This window comes from Didymella exigua, assembly GCF_010094145.1.
Source record: "Didymella exigua CBS 183.55 unplaced genomic scaffold M421scaffold_80, whole genome shotgun sequence".
Lineage (NCBI taxonomy): Eukaryota > Fungi > Ascomycota > Dothideomycetes > Pleosporales > Didymellaceae > Didymella > Didymella exigua.
In genome coordinates this window covers 16,640-35,795 of record NW_022984854.1, presented here as the reverse complement: position 1 = coordinate 35,795, position 19,156 = coordinate 16,640, and the positions used below count along the sequence as shown (strand labels likewise).

Below are 19,156 nucleotides of genomic sequence, written 5' to 3'. Positions count from 1 at the left end.
GCTGCTTCCTTGACAGAAACACGAGAACTTTATAGGCTAGCTTGGCTTGAAGGACATTCATCACTTAATAGTCAGGGACTCTCCTTGCCCTCTACCCCTTAGTTAGCTAAACTAGCTGCGCAGTATGCGTAAGCATCTCACTCTCTTAGTATTTTTCCTTGTTTTGTGAGGTTTCTATCTAACATAGAATCCTTAGGGGGTGTGTCAGCCTAGCACCTTAGTTTATATAGTACACTGTGAACTGCACCTCACGTGACTGTGTTAGTCACCTGCTTACTTATCTGGTTGTGTATATAATTGCTCGCTGTAGCTCCCTCAATACAACAACCTTCTGCCTCATTTGTATCTGCCCTGTGCTCCTACATCCAACATTAAGTATAGTGTTTGCAACAACAACGTGTACAACTTTAATAAAACTAGGTTCTAGATAGGCGTTGCTTTGTCTTTAAAGGTTGTAACAGGCTTAGAGAGACGTGCTTGGCCAGAGCTTGTTCAGCCAGGTGATCGCGAGTAGGTTACCGTTATCCAGAGCATCTGCGCCGCTGGGTATGCAACCCCGCCTTTCATCATCTACAAAGGACGCGTCCACATCTCTGCCTAGTATAAGGAGACAGATATACCCTACAATTAGAAGCTCTTAGTCTCTAAGAATAGTTAGATAAATAACATGCTTAGCCTTAAGTAGTTAAAGCACTTTAACACGCATACAAAGACATGTTAGGTAGGAGTGTATAGGTTGCTTATCTTAGATAGCTATAAGAGCTATCTCAACTAGGAGTTTAAGGACTATTACCTAGAGAACTAAATCCTTACTCTCTATATACTACCTTACTTATTACACATCCTCTAGCTACTTAATATAGTCTGTTTCTTACTATTAAAGCATAAGTACTCCTAACATGTTTAAGACTTAGCACACTAATATATCTTCTATATTAATAAGGAAGGCTTCCTACTAGCCTTTAGGGATGTATTCCTTAATATGTTTATAAAGGTTAACTACTAAAAGGCCTTTAAGGTATTAGGGCTTGTTCCTACTAACACACAGGTAGTGTTAGATTGCCTTAAAGTGCAGCTGCATACCCTACTAGTAGTACCTCTACCTAAAATACTGTAGCAATCTAAGACGCTAAGTAATACACACAAGTTTAGGTCTTAATCTAAGCTTATAAGCAACTCCTTCTAACAATTACTAAGTGCAGCACAAGAGGGGTTCTTAAAGCTTGTAAAAGGGGCTAAAGAGATGCTGCATAAAAACATCCTTATTAAGGCCTACGTGCAAGAGCTTGAAGAGCAATTAGCAGTAATAACTAAGAGAAAATTGCGTAAGAGAAAGCAGATTCAGCATAGTGGCACACTTGAGTATGGCCCAGCAGCATCGCAGGTAGCTGCTGAGGCGTGTGCAGCAGCTCAGCTATCTAAGAAGACTTAGGGTAGAGGTAGTTAACTAGGAGCTTAGTCAACTGTTTAGCGCTGTAGGAACTGCAGCAAGACTAGACACAACGCACGAACGTGCTAGGAGGGTGCAGAAATATCTTCTAAATCTAATGCAAGCACGCAGTATACTAGGTTACTATTTAATAGCAAGTAGTTGTAGTTGTAGTAACTTGTGTTAGTTGTGCTAAGAGAAAATGGCCAGTTCGGTGATATGGCTGGCTCGGTGATAATCTACGTTATAACTTATTATAACAGGCATAGAGAAACCTAGGAAAGCAAAGAAGCTTTAGCCTAGTAATTGCAAGTATACTACGTTAATACAGGGCGTCAGCGCAATAGGGTGTGTTATCCTACCCTTCCTTATCTTTGCTAGCAAGGTTCTTATCTCTAACTAGTTTACTAAGGACCTCCTACGTAATTAGGTTATTTAAGTAAGCCTAACAGGCTAGATAAACAACAATCTAGCGCTTGCCTAGCTTAATTACTTTAATATATATGCAAGGCCTGTAGGAGCGTATAGGCTGCTAATTATGAACAACTACAAGAGCTAACGTACTCCACGGGCGAGTCGCCCACACAGGCGAGTCGCCCACTTTTGCCAAGCCCCCACCAAACCTCACCCTATTATTGCCCAAAACACCACAAACAGGCGCTGTACAAGGCAAGACAAGCTGTAATATTACTTAGAGACTACTTCTATATTATTCTTGCATATTCGCGCGTTATGTCTAGTCTTACTACACTGTCCACAGCGCCTTTAGGTTAGCTCAGCCCTATTAGCGCGCACCTGCTTCTTTACCTTCTTACTATTACTACGCGCCCTAAACTCTGTTAGAGCTGCTAATTACTGCTACTCCTTAACTATTAGGGTCCCTTCTGCCTTAACTTGCTTTCTTTTGTGTAATTTTTATTGTGTAGCTGCCTTATTTGCTGCTTGAAGCTCAGCAATCTCCTGTTACGCTAACACTAGTCTGTGCGCAATTATTGCTGCCCCCCTTTAATACCTTCTTAAATGCTTTAACTATAGAGGTAGGTAAGCTATCTATATACCTCTAAATCCTTGTCTTTACAAGCGTTAATTGCAACCTAAGTTTAAGGGTGTTGCTTAGGGTTTGCAACTGCTAGAGCACGTTGTTAATAGGTAGTGGTGGTGATAGAGTGCGCAGCTTCACATTAAGGCTGCTTATAACCTGTTCTAGGTTAAACAGGACTAGTCTAGTGCCTTAGAACCCTCCCTAGATGTTGCTAGGAGTAATCGCAGCGTTGTAGGCGCGTATAAAGCATGGCAGGAACTTAGTCTTTGTAATATAGTTAATCTAGTTGCACATAAGTATTTTAGCTTAGCACCTATACGCCTTCTTTAAAGCGGCAAAACAACCTACATTAAGGGGCTGTGTAAGGTGTAATAAGTAAGCAGGTAAATAGAGCGCAATAATCTTACTATCCTTGCAGTATTGCTAGAATTTAAGAGAGTTGTTGTAACAGAGTAGGCGCCCTGCCCTCGAAATCAATACTACGTGACTTCTCTGCCTATACCAAAAGGTAAGCACAAGAATACTTAAGCAAGTATTCGTTGCGTAGTATAATATATATAGACAATAATAGTGCTAGCCAGCTAGCTTTGCCTCTAGCTGCTATGAGCGCTATGCCACGTGTCGTGTTCGTGCATAGTCGTTACAGTTGTGGCTCTCATAACCATTAATAATAAGCAAATAGTAGGTGCTAACAGTACACTCCTTTGTATGCCTGTTAAAGTGCTTTATCTAGTCTAGACTAAGCTTGTTAGTAGTCTAGCTATTATTAGAGACTCTAATAACCTAGTCTTAAGGTAGATCCTCTTCTTTATACTAGGTAGAGAGGTAGTGGTAGGCCTTAAAGATAAGGAAGGCTAGGATGGCCTATCCTTTAGCATTAATGCTCACTATAGCTGTAGCCTACTCCTAGTTGCCTAGTTGGACAGCCTTTGGCTAACCTTGTTGTTCTAAAGCTGTAACAACTGCTCCTAGGGAGATCTAGCCTATTATAAAGCCTATCTTGTTAAAGTTGTACATGTCTTTATCCTAGATGCTATACTTAGCTTTAATGTTAGCTACTAGGCTAAACTAGCCCTACAGAACCTTAGGATCCTCACAGAGAGCTCTCTTGTAGTTGTACTTGCGATTGAACTTGACTTTAAGCTCTAGGTGTTGCTTAACAAACATACTAGGCTAGTTTGTGCCAATAGGGCCCAGATTGCGCTCAGCGCGCAAAGAATTGGCCATAGTAGCCACATCTAAGAGCTAAGGGGAAAATCCTCACAAGTCTAGCTTAAGGACATGTTTAATAATCACCTTCTCCTTATTGTTGTCTAGCTTCTGCAAGTTGGCTATAGAATTAGCGCGTGAAGGTTGTCCTGTGTATTAGTTGCTTAGTGTCTTTTAAGGAACCCTGTAGATAGCTGCAGCGCGTTGCTGAGAGAGAGTCGCGTCTTGTTTAAGAGCCTAGAGCGCAAGCTGTATCTAAGCTTCCTTTAACGCGTCTAAATGGTGGTGTTGAGGAGGCATTAGTGTAGGAAGGGTGGTTTGGTGGGGGCTTGGCAAAAGTGGGCGACTCGCCTGTGTGGGCGACTCGCCCGTGGAGTACCGTGCACGGACACCGGGTGGGCCGGGTCACCAGGTGGGCCACCCCACCAACTTTGACACCACATTTGACCCCCCCTCCACAACGTCACCATGATGTCTTTGCAGGCTGCTCTTTTATATATAGACTCTTTAAAACTAGGAGAATCTTTTTTGTATAGACAGTTAGCCAAGAAATACTATATTTCCTGCACTACTTTAACTAACCACCACCAATGTTAGAGAAGGACTAATAAAGATGCCCACAAAGATTAACATCTCCTCTACCTACATGATAAGGCTGAGCTTGTAAAATACATTAAAAGCTTCACAGAGACTTACTGCCCACCTACGCAGTAGATAATAATTAATTTTGCAACCCCCTTGTGCAGTTAGGAGCCCTTAGATTAGTAGGTTTCTAGGCTTATTTACTATCACCCTAATAACCTCACTACTGCCTAGACCACCCCTATAGAAAGCACGCGTTATGCAGCTGATAACTGTAAAAGATATTATCTATACTTTAATCTTTTAACTAAAAAAGTTAAGGAATTTAACGTTCTCCCTAAGAACACCTATAATATAGACAAGAAGGGATTTATGATTAGGGTTATTAGAAAGACTAAAAGAGTCTTTGATAAGGCTCTCCACAAGGAGCGTCGATATAAGCAAGCATCTCACGATGGTAACAGGGAGTGGGTGACGGTTATAGGCGCGATTTGTGCCGACAGATCTCACCTCCCCCCTGCCGTAATCTATCTCACGATCTACGATTCTCAGTATCCCCAAGTGGCTGGACGAACGACGATCTTGGTGTTGCCTGGCTGCAGCAGGTGTTTAATCCTGTTACCTCAAAAAAAGCTCAGAGAAAGTTTAGATTACTTATTCTTGACGGCCACGGCAGCCACGTGACGAAGGCCTTCATCAATTACTGTGATCTCTATCAAATTCTGGTGCTGGTTTACCCCCCGCACGCCACCTATACGCTGCAACCCCTAGATGTCTTATGCTTTAAGCCCCTGAGCCAATCTTACTTAAATAAGCTTATATATTATAACCACAACACCAAGGGATGGCTCCCTACAGGTAAGGCAGACTTCATAAGCCTCTTCTAGCCTGCCTGGGTTAACACCTTTACTAAATTGTTAATACTCTAAGCCTTTAAAGTCACAGGTATATACCTACTTCACCCAGACGTCATACTTGATTGCTTTAAGAAGGTAACTCTACCACCACCTATAACGCCTCCCCAGCAATCAGAGCCTTGGGCGGTATCTACCTCACCTAATTAGCGACGTTTTAGGTCATCTTTTGACTGTGCAGTGACGTATAGGGACCCAGGGGCGCAGAGTGAGGCAAGGCAGCAGATGCACTAGATGCACGTGGCTCTTGAGCTCAAAGACCAGGAACTTCAGGGCCTCAAAACAGCACTGGAGAGTAAGAAGAAGCGTTAAAAGAAGAAGAAAGTATTGCTACTGTCACCGCAGGACCCTAATGTACAAGGGGGGGCCATATTCTGGGATCCTTCATCTGTTGCACGTGCCAAGACCCGTATGAAGGATATAGAGAAGCAGGCAATCGCAGATGACGCTGCAAAGGCTGATTGGAAGCAAGTACAGCACAACAACAAGATCCTGAAAGAGAAGGATAAGGTTAAGAGGCAAGAAAAGGCAGCGTTGAGGCGTGAGAAGGCAGCTTAAAAGAGGGCGGAGAAGGCTCAGGGGATCGCCGAACGCGCAGCTGAAAGAGAGCGCGTCAAAACACTCAAGAACGCAGAAAAAGTATCCCAATTGCCTAAACAGACTAATCCCAAGGCCTCAGCAAAGCCACGGTCAAAATCAACAAAGCGTGGTGGTGGTGCAGCAAAGGGCAGTTCACAGGAGTCTCATGAGCCCAGCTCAGCACCCCTGGGCTTCAGGACTCGTGGTGGCCGCGTCACAAAGCCCACAAAAAAACTGAATACGCCAAAAGTCTCGCAGTAGCAGATAGTATATTTCATCAACTTCTTATATAATAATATCTACTCTACGTGGTGTTGTAGCCTCACTGTTGGTGAGGTGGTAAAGTTGGTGGGGTGGCCCACCTGGTGACCCGGCCCACCCGGTGTCCGTGCACGGTACGTTACTAAAGTAGCAACAAAGTATAAAAGTTGTAAGAGATGCTATGTACAGGCAGAGGAGACATTAATAGTTAGTGAGGTATTAGACTTAATTACTAAAAGGGAGGGTAGCAGATATAAGGAGGGTAAGGAGCTAGCGAAGAGGGTGCGCGTAGGCTGGCGGATGGGTAGGGTATGCTTTTTTACGTTTTGGCTTAACGTACTCTATCACCGAGCCAGTCATATCACCAAACCAGTCACTTAAAATCCTACCAAAAAACACAGAAACCATACCCCTGCATCTCAATAACTACTTAATAGAATCTTCTAAAAACTTCAGAATAGAGCTATATCTATACTAATAAAACTATTTAAAAGTCTTAGACTAATAGCTAGTATAGATGTTGAGATAGCCTGTAGCTACCCCTGTATTTCAGTATCTTCTAAACAACATCTGCAATATAGGGCTAAGCACTCTAAGACTTTTAAACAGTCTTATTAGTATAGATGCAGCTCTATTCTAAAGTTTTTAGAAGATTCTATTAAGTAGTTATTAAGATGTAGGGGTATAGTTTCTGTGTTTTTTGGTGGGATTTTAAGTGACTGGTTTGGTGATATGACCAGCTCGGTGATAGAGTACGTTATAGCTTCTTAACTAGCAGAGATACGCTTACATAATCTATTATTTGATAGAAGCGCCTAGTATTGCGCCTTCTAATAAAAAAAAGAATTAGCTTATTCCGCCTAGTATTAGCTGAGTTATCAACACTACCTAGCAAAGTATAACGTAGATTATCACCGAGCTGGCCATATCACCAAACCAGCCACTTTCTCTTAGCACGACCACCTTTTACCCTAACACAACATGCCTTAACAACAACAACTTCAGAATACTACTAGAGAAGGCAGAGTTATCCTTGCTATCTAGGCCTTCTATGCTAGCTAATTTCGCAGTATCTATAGCGCTGCTAGAGCGTTAAATGTACCTTATTAGTAGGTCTCTAATTACCTTTATAATATCACGTTTTAACTAGACATACGCGCTAATTACTAGAAACTTACTATACTAGAGGAGCAGACAATTATCTAGTATATACTTAACCTTAATTTGTGAGGATTTGCGCCCTAGCTATGTAAGGTGGCAGATATAGCTAATAAGATACTTAGTGTGCGTAGTGAAGAGCCTATTAGTAAACTATAGGCTAGCAGGCTTGTGACGTGTTCAGACAAGCTTAAAATAGCCTTTAATTAAGCTAAGGATAGACAGAGGATACTATAGGAAGATCCTAAGATAATTAGCGCATAGTTTAAGCTAGTAGAGGATACTTAAGTTAAGTATAGTGTTTGTAACAACAACATGCACAACTTTAATAAAACTAGGTTCTAGATAGGCGTTGCTTTGTCTTTAAAGGTTGTAACAGGCTTAGAGAGACGTGCTCGGCCAGAGCTTGTTCAGCCAGGTGATTGCGAGTGGGTTACCGTTATCTAGAGCATCTGCGCCGCTAGGTATGCAACCCCACCTTTCATTATCTACAAAGGACGCGTCCACATCTCTGCCTAGTATAAGGAGACAGATATACCCTACAATTAGAAGCTCTTAGTCTCTAAGAATAGTTAGACAAATAACATGCTTAGCCTTAAGTAGTTAAAGCACTTTAATACACATACAAAGATATATTAGGTAGGAGTGTATAGGTTGCTTATCTTAGACAGCTATAAGAGCTATCTTAACTAGGAGTTTAAGGACTATTACCTAGAGAACTAAATCCTTACTCTCTATATACTACCTTACTTGTTACACATCCTCTAGCTACTTAATATAGTCTATTTCTTGCTATTAAAGCATAAGTACTCCTAATATATTTAAGACTTAGCATGCTAACATGTCTTCTATATTAATAAGGAAGGCTTCCTACTAGCCTTTAGGGATATGTTCCTTAATATGTTTACAAAGGTTAACTACTAAAAGGCCTTTAAGGTATTAGGGCTTATTCCTACTAATATATAGGTAGTGTTAGATTACCTTAAAGTGCAACTGCATACCCTACTAGCAGTACCTCTACCTAAAACACTGTAGTAATCTAAGACACTAAGCAATACACACAAGTTTAGGTCTTAATCTAAGCTTATAAGTAACTCCTTCTAACAATTACTAAGTATAGCGCAAGAGGGGTTCTTAAAGCTTGTAAAAGGGGCTAAAGAGATGCTGCATAAAAACGTCCTTATTAAGGCCTGCGTGCGAGAGCTTGAAGAGCAATTAGTAGTAATAACTAAGAGAAAATCGCGTAAGAGAAAGCAGATTCAGCATAGTGGCACACTTGAGTATGGCCTAGCAGCATTGTGGGTAGCTGCTGAGGCGTGTGTAGCAGCTTAGCCATCTAAGAAGACTTAGGGTAGAGGTGGTTAACTAGGAGCTCAGTCAACTGTTTGGCGCTGTGGGAACTGCAGCAAGACTGGACACAACGCACGAACGTGCTAGGAGGGTGTAGAAACATCTTCTAAATCTAATATAAGCACGCAGTATGCTAGGTCACTGTTTAATAGCAAGTAGTTGTAGTTGTAGTAACTTGTGTTAGTCGTGCTAAGAGAAAATGGCCGGTTCGGTGATATGGCCGGCTCGGTGATAATCTACGTTACCTATTAATGGGTATGCTTGCTAGGTACCCCCCCTTTTTTGACCTTTTCTAGCCTCTAGCTTGTGCAGTTTAATAGTTATAACAAAACCCTCTACTACAGAAATGTAGAGGTAGTTTTTCTCTTTCTTTTAAGCCCTATTTCGCTAGAATCCATGTATTATTGACAAAGTTTTGGGGGGTACCCACGAAGGACGTTGGAGTATACCCATTCCGCCAGCCTAGGTGCGCGCAGGGCAACGCTGCAGCTGTTGTAGTAAGATTAGGCACAACTCTTGCACCTACAAGGTAGACATTAAGGATACAAATAATAGTAACGCTTCTAAATAATACTATACTGTTGTAAGAGTACAAAATTTGTGTTGTGGTGCTAAGCTACGTCGCTGCGCGTACGCCTCGCTGGTGTTCGTGGGGCGCTCACTGAGGTGGGGCGCTCACTGATAAAACAGGTTAACGTGGTCCACCACCGAGCGAATCACCCCACCGAGCGAATCACTAAATGCAACAATATATCTTTGAACGTGAATAACTCAACACAACAATAAGATATAACGTACTCCACAAGCGAGTGGCTCACACAAGCGAGTGGCTCACTTTTGCCAAGACCACACCAAACTTCACTCTACCTACAATGCCTCAACGTAACAACACAATCAAACCCTTAGAGGAAGCAGGAATACAGCTTGCTCTTCAGGCTATCTATTAAGACGCGACACTCTCTCAGCGACGCGCTGCAGCCATCTACAACATGTCTTAAAGGACACTTAGTCACTGACTTGCTAGAACCTCTCTATAACGCGATTGCAAGCCTAACATAATTAAGATGACTAGCACTGAAGAGGAGGTAATTGTCCAGCACGTGTTGAGGCTAGATGAGCGAGGATTCTCACCCCAACTCACTGATGTGGAGGGTATGGCCAATTCTCTGCTTGCTAAGCGCCACTAGACCCCTGTTAGCAAGAACTAGGCTGCTAACTTTGTTAAACATTAGCTAGAGCTTAAAGTTAAGTTTAATTGTAAGTATAACTACAAGAGAGCGCTGTGTAAGGATCCTAAGGTTATTAGTGACTAGTTCTAGCTTATAGAGAATACTAAAGCTAAGTATAGTATCCTAGATAAAGACACCCACAACTTTAATAAATCTAGCTTTATGATAGGTGTTATATCCACTAGTGCTGTTGTCACAGGCTCTGAGCGTTGAGGGAGACCAAAGACAGTGCAGCAGGGCGACCAAGAGTAGACTAGCATTATCCAAGGCATCTGCGCAAAGGGCTGGTCTATCCCACCCTTCATTATCCTCTCTAGCAAGCACCACCTCTCAGCCTGGTACAAGGAGCCTAGTATACCTAATAACTAGGTTATTAGTGTCTCTAATAACAGCTAGACTAATAATAAGCTTAGAGTTAAGTAGTTAAAGCACTTTAATAAGCACACAAAGGCGCGCACTGTTGGCAGCTACTAACTGCTTGTTCTGGACGGCCACGAGAGCCACAACTTAGTCGAATTCCACCAGTACTGTGAGGAGCACAAGATTATCACTCTATGTATGCCCCCACACTTATCCCATCTGCTACAGCCGCTTGACGTGGGTTGTTTCTCCCTATTAAAGAAGGCCTATGGCCGCCAAGCTGAGCAGCTGATGCGGAGCAAGATCACTCGCATCACCAAACTTAAGTTCTTGCTGTGCTTTAAAGCTGCTTTTAATGCTTCAATTACTAAGAGTAACATCTAGGGAGGATTTAGAGGCGCTGGCCTGGTCCTATTTAACCTAGAGGCTGTGATATTAAAGCTTAAAGTACAGCTACGCACGCTAACGCCACCTATTGTAGACAACAGCACGTAGGAGTCTAAGACACCAAGCAACACCCTAGAATTTAGGTCTTAATTAAAGCTAATTTAAGAGAGGATCTAGAGACACGCTAATAGCTTACTAATATTAATAGTTGACGCCCTTAATTAGCTCACTAAAGGCGCAGAGCTGATGGCGCATTCACTAGTTTTGGTGCGCAACTAGGTTGCTGACCTTTAGGTAGCCAACAAGGCTGCTATACGCTGTAAATCACACAAAAGAAAGCAATTACAGCAAGATAGGGTATTAACCTTTGCTAAGGGAGTGTAGCTAACTACTCTAAAGGAGTTTGAGGCCTGTAGTAATGGGAAGAAGGCAAAGAAGAGAGGAGGCGCTAATAGCAGCACTTAGTTATTAAGACACTGTAGCATGTGTGGCAAGGCAGGGCACAACAGGACAACGTGTAAGAAAGATGCGCAAAGTACTGTAGATTAGTGCAATATACTGTGTAGTACATGATATTGTTGTTGTGTGCTGTAATGTTGTAAAGTAGTTGTAGTGTTGGTGTAGTCTTGGCAAAAGTGAGCCACTCGCTTGTGTGAGCCACTCGCTTGTGGAGTACGTTAATAGTGCGCAATAGCTTAAATTAATTGCCTATCTCTACTGTATCCTTCTTGCATGTACGCTTGTTGTGTCCTGTGTTGCCACACCTCCTGCAGCGCGGAATACCCCTGCTGCTAGCACCTGCCTGCACCCTCTCCTCACGCCTCTCTGCCTTAAGTCGAACCTCAGCATCCCCCTGGGTAACTATTACCTCTACCTCTGCCTGTGATAGGGTCCCCCCCTTCTGTATTTGCTTCTTCTTACGCTTTTTACGCTTAGAAGCAGCCTGATTTGCTTGCTCAAGACTATCTATCCTAGCTTTAAGCAACGTGTGTGAGTGTACCTTTAAAGTTAACCCCTTTTTAACCTACAGCACTATCTTAAGAATAGACTTAGGTAAGGAACTCCTATAGTCCCTTATCCTCTTAAGAATTAGTGTTGTTTAAGCCTCTATTTCCTAGGCGTTGCTTAGTGTTTTAGGCTGCTAAGGGGTACTCCTAGGTAAAGGTAGTGTTAGTGTACAAGGCTTTACTTCAAGCCTTAATAGCACCACCTCTAGGTTATCTAGAACTAAGCTAGTTGCTCTAAAGCTTGATAGGATATTGTCCTTTAAGAAGGCCTAGTTAAATACTAGGGTAAGTGCAGCTAGGAAGGCTTTCTTGTTAATGTAGTTAATATAGCAGTTTGCCAAGACTTAGATCTCCTCCTTGTACGCACGCTTTAGGGGGGCAAAGCAACCTATATTAAGTGGCTGAAGGATGTGTGAGGTGTAAGGGGGCATATAGAGGGTAATGATATTGTTCTCCTTACAAAGATCCTAGAAGGCAAGTAACTTGTGGCTCTTGTAGCTATTAAGAATTAGTAGTCTGTAACTACCTACTTTCTTAACCTCTGTGTGCTTAATAAAGTGCTGTAGCTAGGCAAGCCTAAGCTTATTTGTTGTCTATCTATTATTGCTAACCCCTATTCTCTAATCCTGAGGGTTATAATACTAGGCCTAGTTGTGGTTCTTAGCTTTGAAGATGATGAAGGGTGGGATAACCTACCCTGTGGCGTTAATGGCGGCAATCAACGTCACCCACTCCCTGTTACTAGGCTGAACCCCAAGTGGCTTAAGGCGCCTCTTAGAGGCTGTGACTACCTTCACAGACCCCCTAACGCCTATCTAGAAGCCAGTCTTATCAAAGTTGTACGTGTCTTAATCTAGGATACTATACTTAGCTTTAACGTTGCGTACAAGGTTGAACCAGGGGCTGATAATAGCTGGATTACTGCAGAGGACTCGCTGGTGATCACGGAGTTGAGTCACCTGAGATTTGACCTCAGGCCGGCGTTGGATCAGCCTATAGGCCCAGTTCTCCCCAACCTGGCCACTACTACGCTTAGCTAGTAGCTGGTCAGCCATTCCACGTACGTGGCTAAGCGTAGGGGCAAAGCCTCTAGCGTCAAGCTTCCTTATGTATTGTATAACTGCCTCCTCTTCATGCTTCTGAAGCTTAGATGAGTTAGGGTGGGTATCGCGTCGTGGGGTTCTTCCAGCGCCTTGATGGCTAAGTGTACTTTGAGGAACCCTGTAGATAGCAGCAGTGCGTCGCTGGCTTAGTGACGCGTTAGATTTTATTGCTTAGGTAGCAAGTATAACTCTATCTGCACAGGAAAGTAATTCAAGATTAGGTTGTTGAGCCATTGTAATTAATAGTAGAAAGCGTTGTGGTCTTGGCAGAGTGATTCGCTCGGTGGGGTGATTCGCTCGGTGGTGGACCACGTTATACTTCTAACTACTTTAATATTACGTAACTGTCTACTGTACTATATTTTCATTTATACTCAACGGTAGTAGCAATACGCATTTGACGAACTCGTCAATATTGCCTATCAAAGGCTCTCCATGTAGAGCAGCATGTTCGCCACCGGCTTGTTCTCAGATCGCCAAATCTTGATCTTGTTAATCCTCTTCTTGCCAAAGATGGCCCAGTATTGAATGACCAAGTACGCAGGACCAGCGCCATGAGAGCTCCCAAGCAAGCCCATGAAGGCCTCGACTGCAGGCGTCATTGGCATCTTAGTGGGGGTTCTTCCCGGCACGATATCAACGCCAGGCCACTGCGGCAAGTCATCCAGGTCACCGCCCGGCAGCTTGTTGACCTTCAACAGGGCCGATTCCATAAGGGCTTTCGTCTCGGGCATGACAACAGCGGATCGGTATACGCGCTTGAGGTCTTTGCCGGCCGCGTACTGGCCCCATGATACTGCCATGATGTCGGTCCATTTTGTAGTGGGCCACATCCATTTTGGCAGAGGATCTTCCAAGTCTTTCGTGGTTTCCGCGGGCCCAAAATTGCCACCAGCAATTATGTAACCATCATCGCCGTTAACAATGTTGCCCATTGTAGCTGTGGTAGGCTATAGAGCCAAGCAATGCAGGTCAGTAAAGTGAATGGTTGCGCTAGCACGACTGTGACCACGTACGTTTCTTTCCCTGCCATCATCGCCCGTCCATATGTTCACATGATCCCAGCCTTGAGAGACCTCGTTAGCCGTGTTCAACAGACCATCGGCCCTCCCTAGTGACTTGCGGTAGTCTGCCGGTATCGCTTCATCTTGTTCGTCATCTTCTTCCCACCCAGCCGACAAGAGTGTCTCCAGTGTCACGGTCCTGGCTACCACGTCATTACTGTTCATCATGCACCAGATGGCCGTTCTCGTCGTCAGCAGATGGGATGGATAGAATCTCTGTTTCGAACCGCTTACTACATGAATGTTAGCAAAGAAACCCGGTAGGTTACCTGCCCTTAGTATCAGCAAATAGCTGTATGGCTTAGACTAGCCTGTATAGATTCAAAGCAAGTTGATTCAATAGCTCGCTTTCGCTCGTACATGACAATGAGAAGTACTTTGACTCACCCTCTTCCACTTGCAACCTTCCTGGCCCATAGTGCTTCGTTGGCTGCACGAGAAAAAAGCCCCTGCGGCAGCGAGACAAGCGAGTTGTTGAGTCTAAGTGACTCGTCGAAAAGGCTTCGTTTTTGCACGTCGGATGGCTGTTGACTATGCGAAACGTGGGAGAAGTGGGAGCCAGTGATCACAGCAAGGCAGATACCCACAATAAGAGCGAAGAGACGGTATCGAGGAAGACGTCTTCTGGCGCCAGTTGGCCCGGCGCCATTGAAAATGCCGACGGAAATCATGACGAACAGCTGAAGAAACGAAATGAACAGCGAGTGAAGAAAGACTCAGGCATGGGCAGAAGCCTCTGTCTAGGGATATATACTACCTAGACATGCGTGGTTGTCGAGACGAGCTTATGAGCTACTTGGTCCAGTAACACATGATCTATTGTCCTGGAAAGCGTATGTGTTAAGCGTTCACATGGGTACAGAACCCTCTCCGGGCCATGTCAGCTCCTCAGTTTTCGTTGAGTGCCAAGGAATCCATGTTTCCGTGTGTCCTGACCGTGGGCCCGGCTTAACTTCTAAGGTTGCTTGAATCTAGACAGGCTCTACTGTAGCCATTCCTTCGCTAGCTCTCGCCAACAGTCAACGATGCAGGTGTGGCATGTCCAGACAGTCCCGAAGGAGATGGCAGAATGAGCGATGTAACCTTATGTTGATCTAAGTTTAGGCAAAGGACAGCCGTTGGATGAGCACATGCACTAGGGTGTAGGTACTAGGCCAGCATTCGTATTTGTTCGGGCCTACTATGCTGATGATGGATTGAATCCTTCTGCGGAGTCTCGACGACGCAGGTACCGTGTAAACTCGCAAGAGAGACGGCCTAAAGTAGCGCCTTAACTAACAGATCAACCCTGCAAAGGCAGCAAATCGCGGCAGAACTGCCAGAACATAATATCCTAGCTATGCTATTGGGTAGCCCTACGTCAGGCCGTCTCTCTCTCTCCCTCTCTCTCTCGGTTAATCATCTCTTTCTATTGCCTATCTTAATCTTGGGCCGATCGCACGGGACCTTGATCCCGGCGGAAAAACAGCTCAACTATGAATGGCACACAAGTCCTAACGCATGTCTTCCTCCGTTAAGATGCTCCACCATCGAAAAGAGTAGGGTATAGAGTTACTAATAACTGACGCTTTTCTCGGGTGCCGCATGCCTAGATCAACCATGCGCTTGTCATCCCATATAGCAAACCCATATTTGCGCCAGGTCTGAAAGGGGTACACAAGCGTAAGCGGAGACCCATCAAGCCATCTATCGCTTGAGGACATAGCATGATGAAAGTGGTACGCCCATGGCGTTCGGTCGAGGTTTTCTGGACCCTGATTGAAGGTGTCCTTGTTGCGCTCGAATGAGAGCGGCTCAGCACAGGAACACCTCAACACTGCCCCTTCAACCCAACGTATTGTTGGCAAATTAGAAGCGTTGTCGTGAACAGCTTCCACCAAATTAATGGTCCCAGAGGTGACTGCGCCGAGAAAATCGCAGGCGGTCAAGATCTGCTCCTGCTGATAGTTTAACACGTCGTAAAAGCCATCCGCGCTGCTCTGGGACAACACGTCAACTTCCTGTCTCGGCCAATTGGTGCCCAGGTGGCCCTTGTGACCGGCGCCCTGGAGTTCCAGGAAGAACTGCAGTTGCCAGAATGATTTGATCATCCGCTGCTCCTCTACCCACGAAGGCGGGCCGGTATCCTGTGGAAGATAGTCCTTTCGACTTTCAGCGTTTTCGAATTCCTCCCAGCGTGTACTGCCAGCCCCATTTTTGATGAGCGTGGATGGCCTTAGTTGCATTGATTTCCGTATCAAATGTTCGAGGCAGGCATGAGACCAGTTATGGACGTTCGCAGCGGTCGTGAGTAAGGACTGTACCGCTGAGGCGGCTCGGTCTAGTCTGGACGAACGCATTTCGCTGGTGGCCGCAGTTGAGTCAATTTTCGCCACCCTTTGAGCCTCAGACAAGGATGCTGGAAAGCGCGAAAACTGTAATTTGAGAACCGCGTGAATCAGGCGACGGATCTCCACGGGAACGGTAACCTCTAGGATGACCTCCACGATTTCAAGCGGATATCTGTCGAGCACTCTGCCCATAGCGGGCGACGCATGGGCCAAGCACCGCAGCGACAAAGGGTCTGGTGAGAGTTTGATAATTTTAACCCGAAGCTCCTCGGGAAGTCGGCCGAATGCGTCTCGTTCAGTATCCGCTGTCATGGTTGCTTGTAGCGCTTTCGATGGTGTCTGGAGAGAAGACGGAGTCACGGACTCGACAGAGATAGCGGTATTTCATTTAGTAGACATGGCCAAGAACACGCCATGGCGCTAGCCGCAGGATCCCCGTTCCCCAAAGCACGGTTCATGGGATGAATGAAGATCCAAAGCAGAATTCGATGCATCTGTTTTTACCACGATGCGTTCATTTTCGGCCTCGTATCTCGCTACCTAGTTTTTCGGCGTGCCAAGTACTGCTAGTCTTTCGCCGTTTATTGGCAGTTGCTTGTGCATACAGCCAAATGCACCCAGGCCACAAGCTGTGGATATCGACTGCTAGGCTCGTTATATTGTAAACTACGATTAACATGGTAACTCATTTCCAGCTACCAGTCTTCCATATCGCGGGGACTTCACACTATTCTTTCCTATTTGTGTAAAAGAGGTATCGAAATCCGCGCGCTCCACCCTCCTTTAGCAAAACGCTACTGGTATTGTTAAGGCCTCACTCTTCCTTGAGAAGGGGAGCGCACTATTTTCCACGGATTTCGACACGATACCGCGTTATCCCTCAATCTTCGCGACCTCAGCTTGTTCCATTTTGATCCTATCCCTGTTTGTACCAGGGTCTGTCTACGCTTCGTGCCCCTATGATCATTCAAGTGACTGAATAGGAAACCATACAGCGCAGAGGGGTTTCTACAACACAGGGAAATCGCCATATTAATGTTGAAGAGCGTACAAACACTGCGTTAGCTTGTTAACCAACACTCTGTCAACATTACTACAATACTATGCTAGGTGCAATATAGCGATTTCTCTGTGAGCAAAACCCCTCTCCGCGCGCTACGGAGGTGGTAGAGACAAGACAGCACCAAGGCCTCCCACCAGTAGCGAGCAAGGACCGTATCGCCGCAGCAACTTGGTCTAGTCTAGACAAACGGATGATCACCTCGGTGGTTCTTGACCTGTCGGCATCGGCAATTTGGCGGGTCTCAGCGATTCCGGGAAGCTTAGCACGCGAAGGATCTCAAGCACATCGCACATGTTGTTCTAATCATGCCACCAAGAGAGATTGCATCTCATCTTGCACTGCGGCCTACGGGTTGTAGTGGGTTAATAGACTCCCAATTGAATGCACGCTACAGGGAGGAAGAGTAGGAAAGACTGTTAGACTTGTAGACTAGAGACTAGAATCCCTCTCCGTATGAACAGCTGCGCGTATGGCCCCGGAGGGGGCATCTGTGCGCGAACCCTGCATCCTGATTGGCTAGCTAGCCCTCGGCTCACGAAAACCCGCCAGGCCCAGGGCCATCTGCGCGGGGCCATCTGCGCGCGATCAAACCCTGCAACCCTGATTGGCTAGCTAGCCCTCGGCTCACGAAAACCCGCCAGGCCCAGGGCCATCTGCGCAGGGCCATCTGCGCACAAACCATACAGCGCCTCACAGTTGCAACAGAGCGCCTTCCTCTGCTGCCAAGCAGCGCAGCAGGGTGCTGATGACAACCATCCCGACACCACCACCACTACCCCTACCACCACTAGCAGCAGCAGCAGCAACCGTACAAGCTGTAGCTTGATCACCACCAGCTACACCTGGATTAAGAAGCACACTAACCAGCAGCGCAGCACCCAGCTCTCTCGCTGGTCTACCCCTTCTGCAGCCTCGTACGAAGCGCACGCTGGCCAGCTCTGGAAGCCTGTTCAGGTGCAGACCTTCTTTGCCGAGCAGCGCTATGTTCGCTACTTCATCGTACGGGGGGAGCAGGGACAGGAGCAGGGACAGGAGCAGGGACAGGAGCAGGGACAGGAGCAGGGACAGGAGCAGGAGAAAGAGCAGGGGAACAAGGAGCCAGGGCGGGAGGAGGACGAGCAGGGAGCAGCAGAAGAGGAGGATGGCTGCAAGCAGACGCTAGCCCGCCTCTCGCACGAGTGGCAGGCCCTGGAGCGGGAGGAGAGCAAGGCTATGGAGCACATGGCTGAGGAGGCCTCCGCGAAGGACCGTACGGGCTGGTTCAAGCGCACGCAGTGGGACGAGCACCTGCAGGCCTACCCTAGCTGGCGCCTGCTCGCGTACGCGATCCGGATGCCGGGCAAGGAGGAGCCACAGCTGCAGCGCGCCGTGCAGCTGGTGGAGGAGCTGGTGGAGGACGCCGTACAGGGGCTCAGCACCCTCTCCCTGGAGACGCTACGCTGGCTGCGCAGCGCCCAGGCCCAGGAGATCAACGTGCGGCCCTTCAGCTGCATGCAGAACCCAAGCAGCCAGCACCGGGCAGCTAAGCTGTGGGCCCGGCTCATCTGCTACTGCCTCCGTACGGTGGCGGCCGAGGCAGCTGAGGCAGAGGGGGAGGTGAGCACGCTGGGAGCCATTGGCCGCCTCTTCCCCTGGCACGGCAAGCAGAAGCTGGCTGCCACCAGGCTGTGGGAGCTCTTGAACAGCAACAGCAGCGACAGCAGCAGCAGCAGCAGCACGCAGCCGCATCTACCATATCAACAAAGAAACCTTCCTACCAGCCTTTAAAGTAGCTTTTGAGAGGACGTTTACACCAGAGAATGTTCACGCAGGGTTTTGAGGCGCTGGGCTAGCCCTGCATGACCCTAAGGTTGTGTTATTGAAGCTTGATGTACAGCTACGTACGCTAATGCCACCTGCACCAGGCACTGTTGCCTAGGAGGCGCAAATACCACACATTTTCTGCTTTCTTAAAGGCTTTAGTGTTATTATTTGCAAGCAGCACTGTACAGTGGTTGTAAGTCTTGATGCGCATCTCCGCAAATATCATGCTGCATCTGCTGCGCTACAGCGACAGATACTTAAGCGCTTTACTTAATTTAAGACTGTC

The 19,156-nt window shown here is 46.2% G+C and overlaps 6 protein-coding genes and 1 pseudogene across 7 annotated transcripts; 5 read left to right on the top strand and 2 right to left on the bottom strand.

Annotated features, from left to right (window-relative positions):
• Window positions 1–997: 997 nt before the first annotated feature.
• Window positions 998–1,616, top strand: M421DRAFT_413009 (uncharacterized protein; the record flags this gene model as incomplete). The annotated part of the gene is made up of 2 exons (XM_033590441.1): window positions 998–1,384; window positions 1,452–1,616. The coding sequence occupies exons 1-2, from the start codon at window positions 1,244–1,246 to the stop codon at window positions 1,614–1,616; spliced, it is 306 nt and encodes a 101-aa protein (XP_033442582.1). The 5' UTR covers window positions 998–1,243.
• Window positions 1,617–5,410: 3,794 nt separating this feature from the next.
• M421DRAFT_10656 (uncharacterized protein) lies at window positions 5,411–5,734 on the top strand (the record flags this gene model as incomplete). The annotated part of the gene is made up of 2 exons (XM_033587129.1): window positions 5,411–5,471; window positions 5,538–5,734. 2 exons carry the CDS (start codon window positions 5,411–5,413, stop codon window positions 5,732–5,734), a joined length of 258 nt encoding a protein of 85 aa, XP_033442581.1.
• Window positions 5,735–8,335: 2,601 nt separating this feature from the next.
• M421DRAFT_78783 (uncharacterized protein) lies at window positions 8,336–8,621 on the top strand (the record flags this gene model as incomplete). The annotated part of the gene is made up of 2 exons (XM_033597427.1): window positions 8,336–8,490; window positions 8,552–8,621. The coding sequence occupies 2 exons, from the start codon at window positions 8,336–8,338 to the stop codon at window positions 8,619–8,621; spliced, it is 225 nt and encodes a 74-aa protein (XP_033442580.1).
• Window positions 8,622–12,129: 3,508 nt separating this feature from the next.
• Window positions 12,130–12,520, top strand: M421DRAFT_378733 (annotated as a pseudogene; the record flags this gene model as incomplete). The annotated part of the gene is made up of 2 exons: window positions 12,130–12,346; window positions 12,398–12,520. Coding segments are annotated over 2 exons (340 nt in total), but the record flags the coding sequence as incomplete, so codon positions are not given.
• Window positions 12,521–13,017: 497 nt separating this feature from the next.
• On the bottom strand, window positions 13,018–14,484 carry M421DRAFT_412960 (uncharacterized protein). The gene is made up of 4 exons (XM_033590440.1): window positions 14,062–14,484; window positions 13,944–13,966; window positions 13,627–13,907; window positions 13,018–13,560 (listed from the first exon to the last, which is right to left on the bottom strand). The coding sequence occupies exons 1-4, from the start codon at window positions 14,343–14,345 to the stop codon at window positions 13,033–13,035; spliced, it is 1,116 nt and encodes a 371-aa protein (XP_033442579.1). The 5' UTR covers window positions 14,346–14,484; the 3' UTR covers window positions 13,018–13,032.
• A 341-nt stretch (window positions 14,485–14,825) lies between these two features.
• M421DRAFT_427046 (uncharacterized protein) lies at window positions 14,826–16,320 on the bottom strand. The gene has a single exon (XM_033594562.1). It carries the CDS (start codon window positions 16,314–16,316, stop codon window positions 15,168–15,170), a length of 1,149 nt encoding a protein of 382 aa, XP_033442578.1. The 5' UTR covers window positions 16,317–16,320; the 3' UTR covers window positions 14,826–15,167.
• Window positions 16,321–17,979: 1,659 nt separating this feature from the next.
• On the top strand, window positions 17,980–18,834 carry M421DRAFT_78777 (uncharacterized protein; the record flags this gene model as incomplete). Its single annotated transcript, XM_033597426.1, has 2 exons — window positions 17,980–18,066; window positions 18,139–18,834. Coding segments are annotated over 2 exons (783 nt in total), but the record flags the coding sequence as incomplete, so codon positions are not given.
• Between the last annotated feature and the right edge of the window lie 322 nt (window positions 18,835–19,156).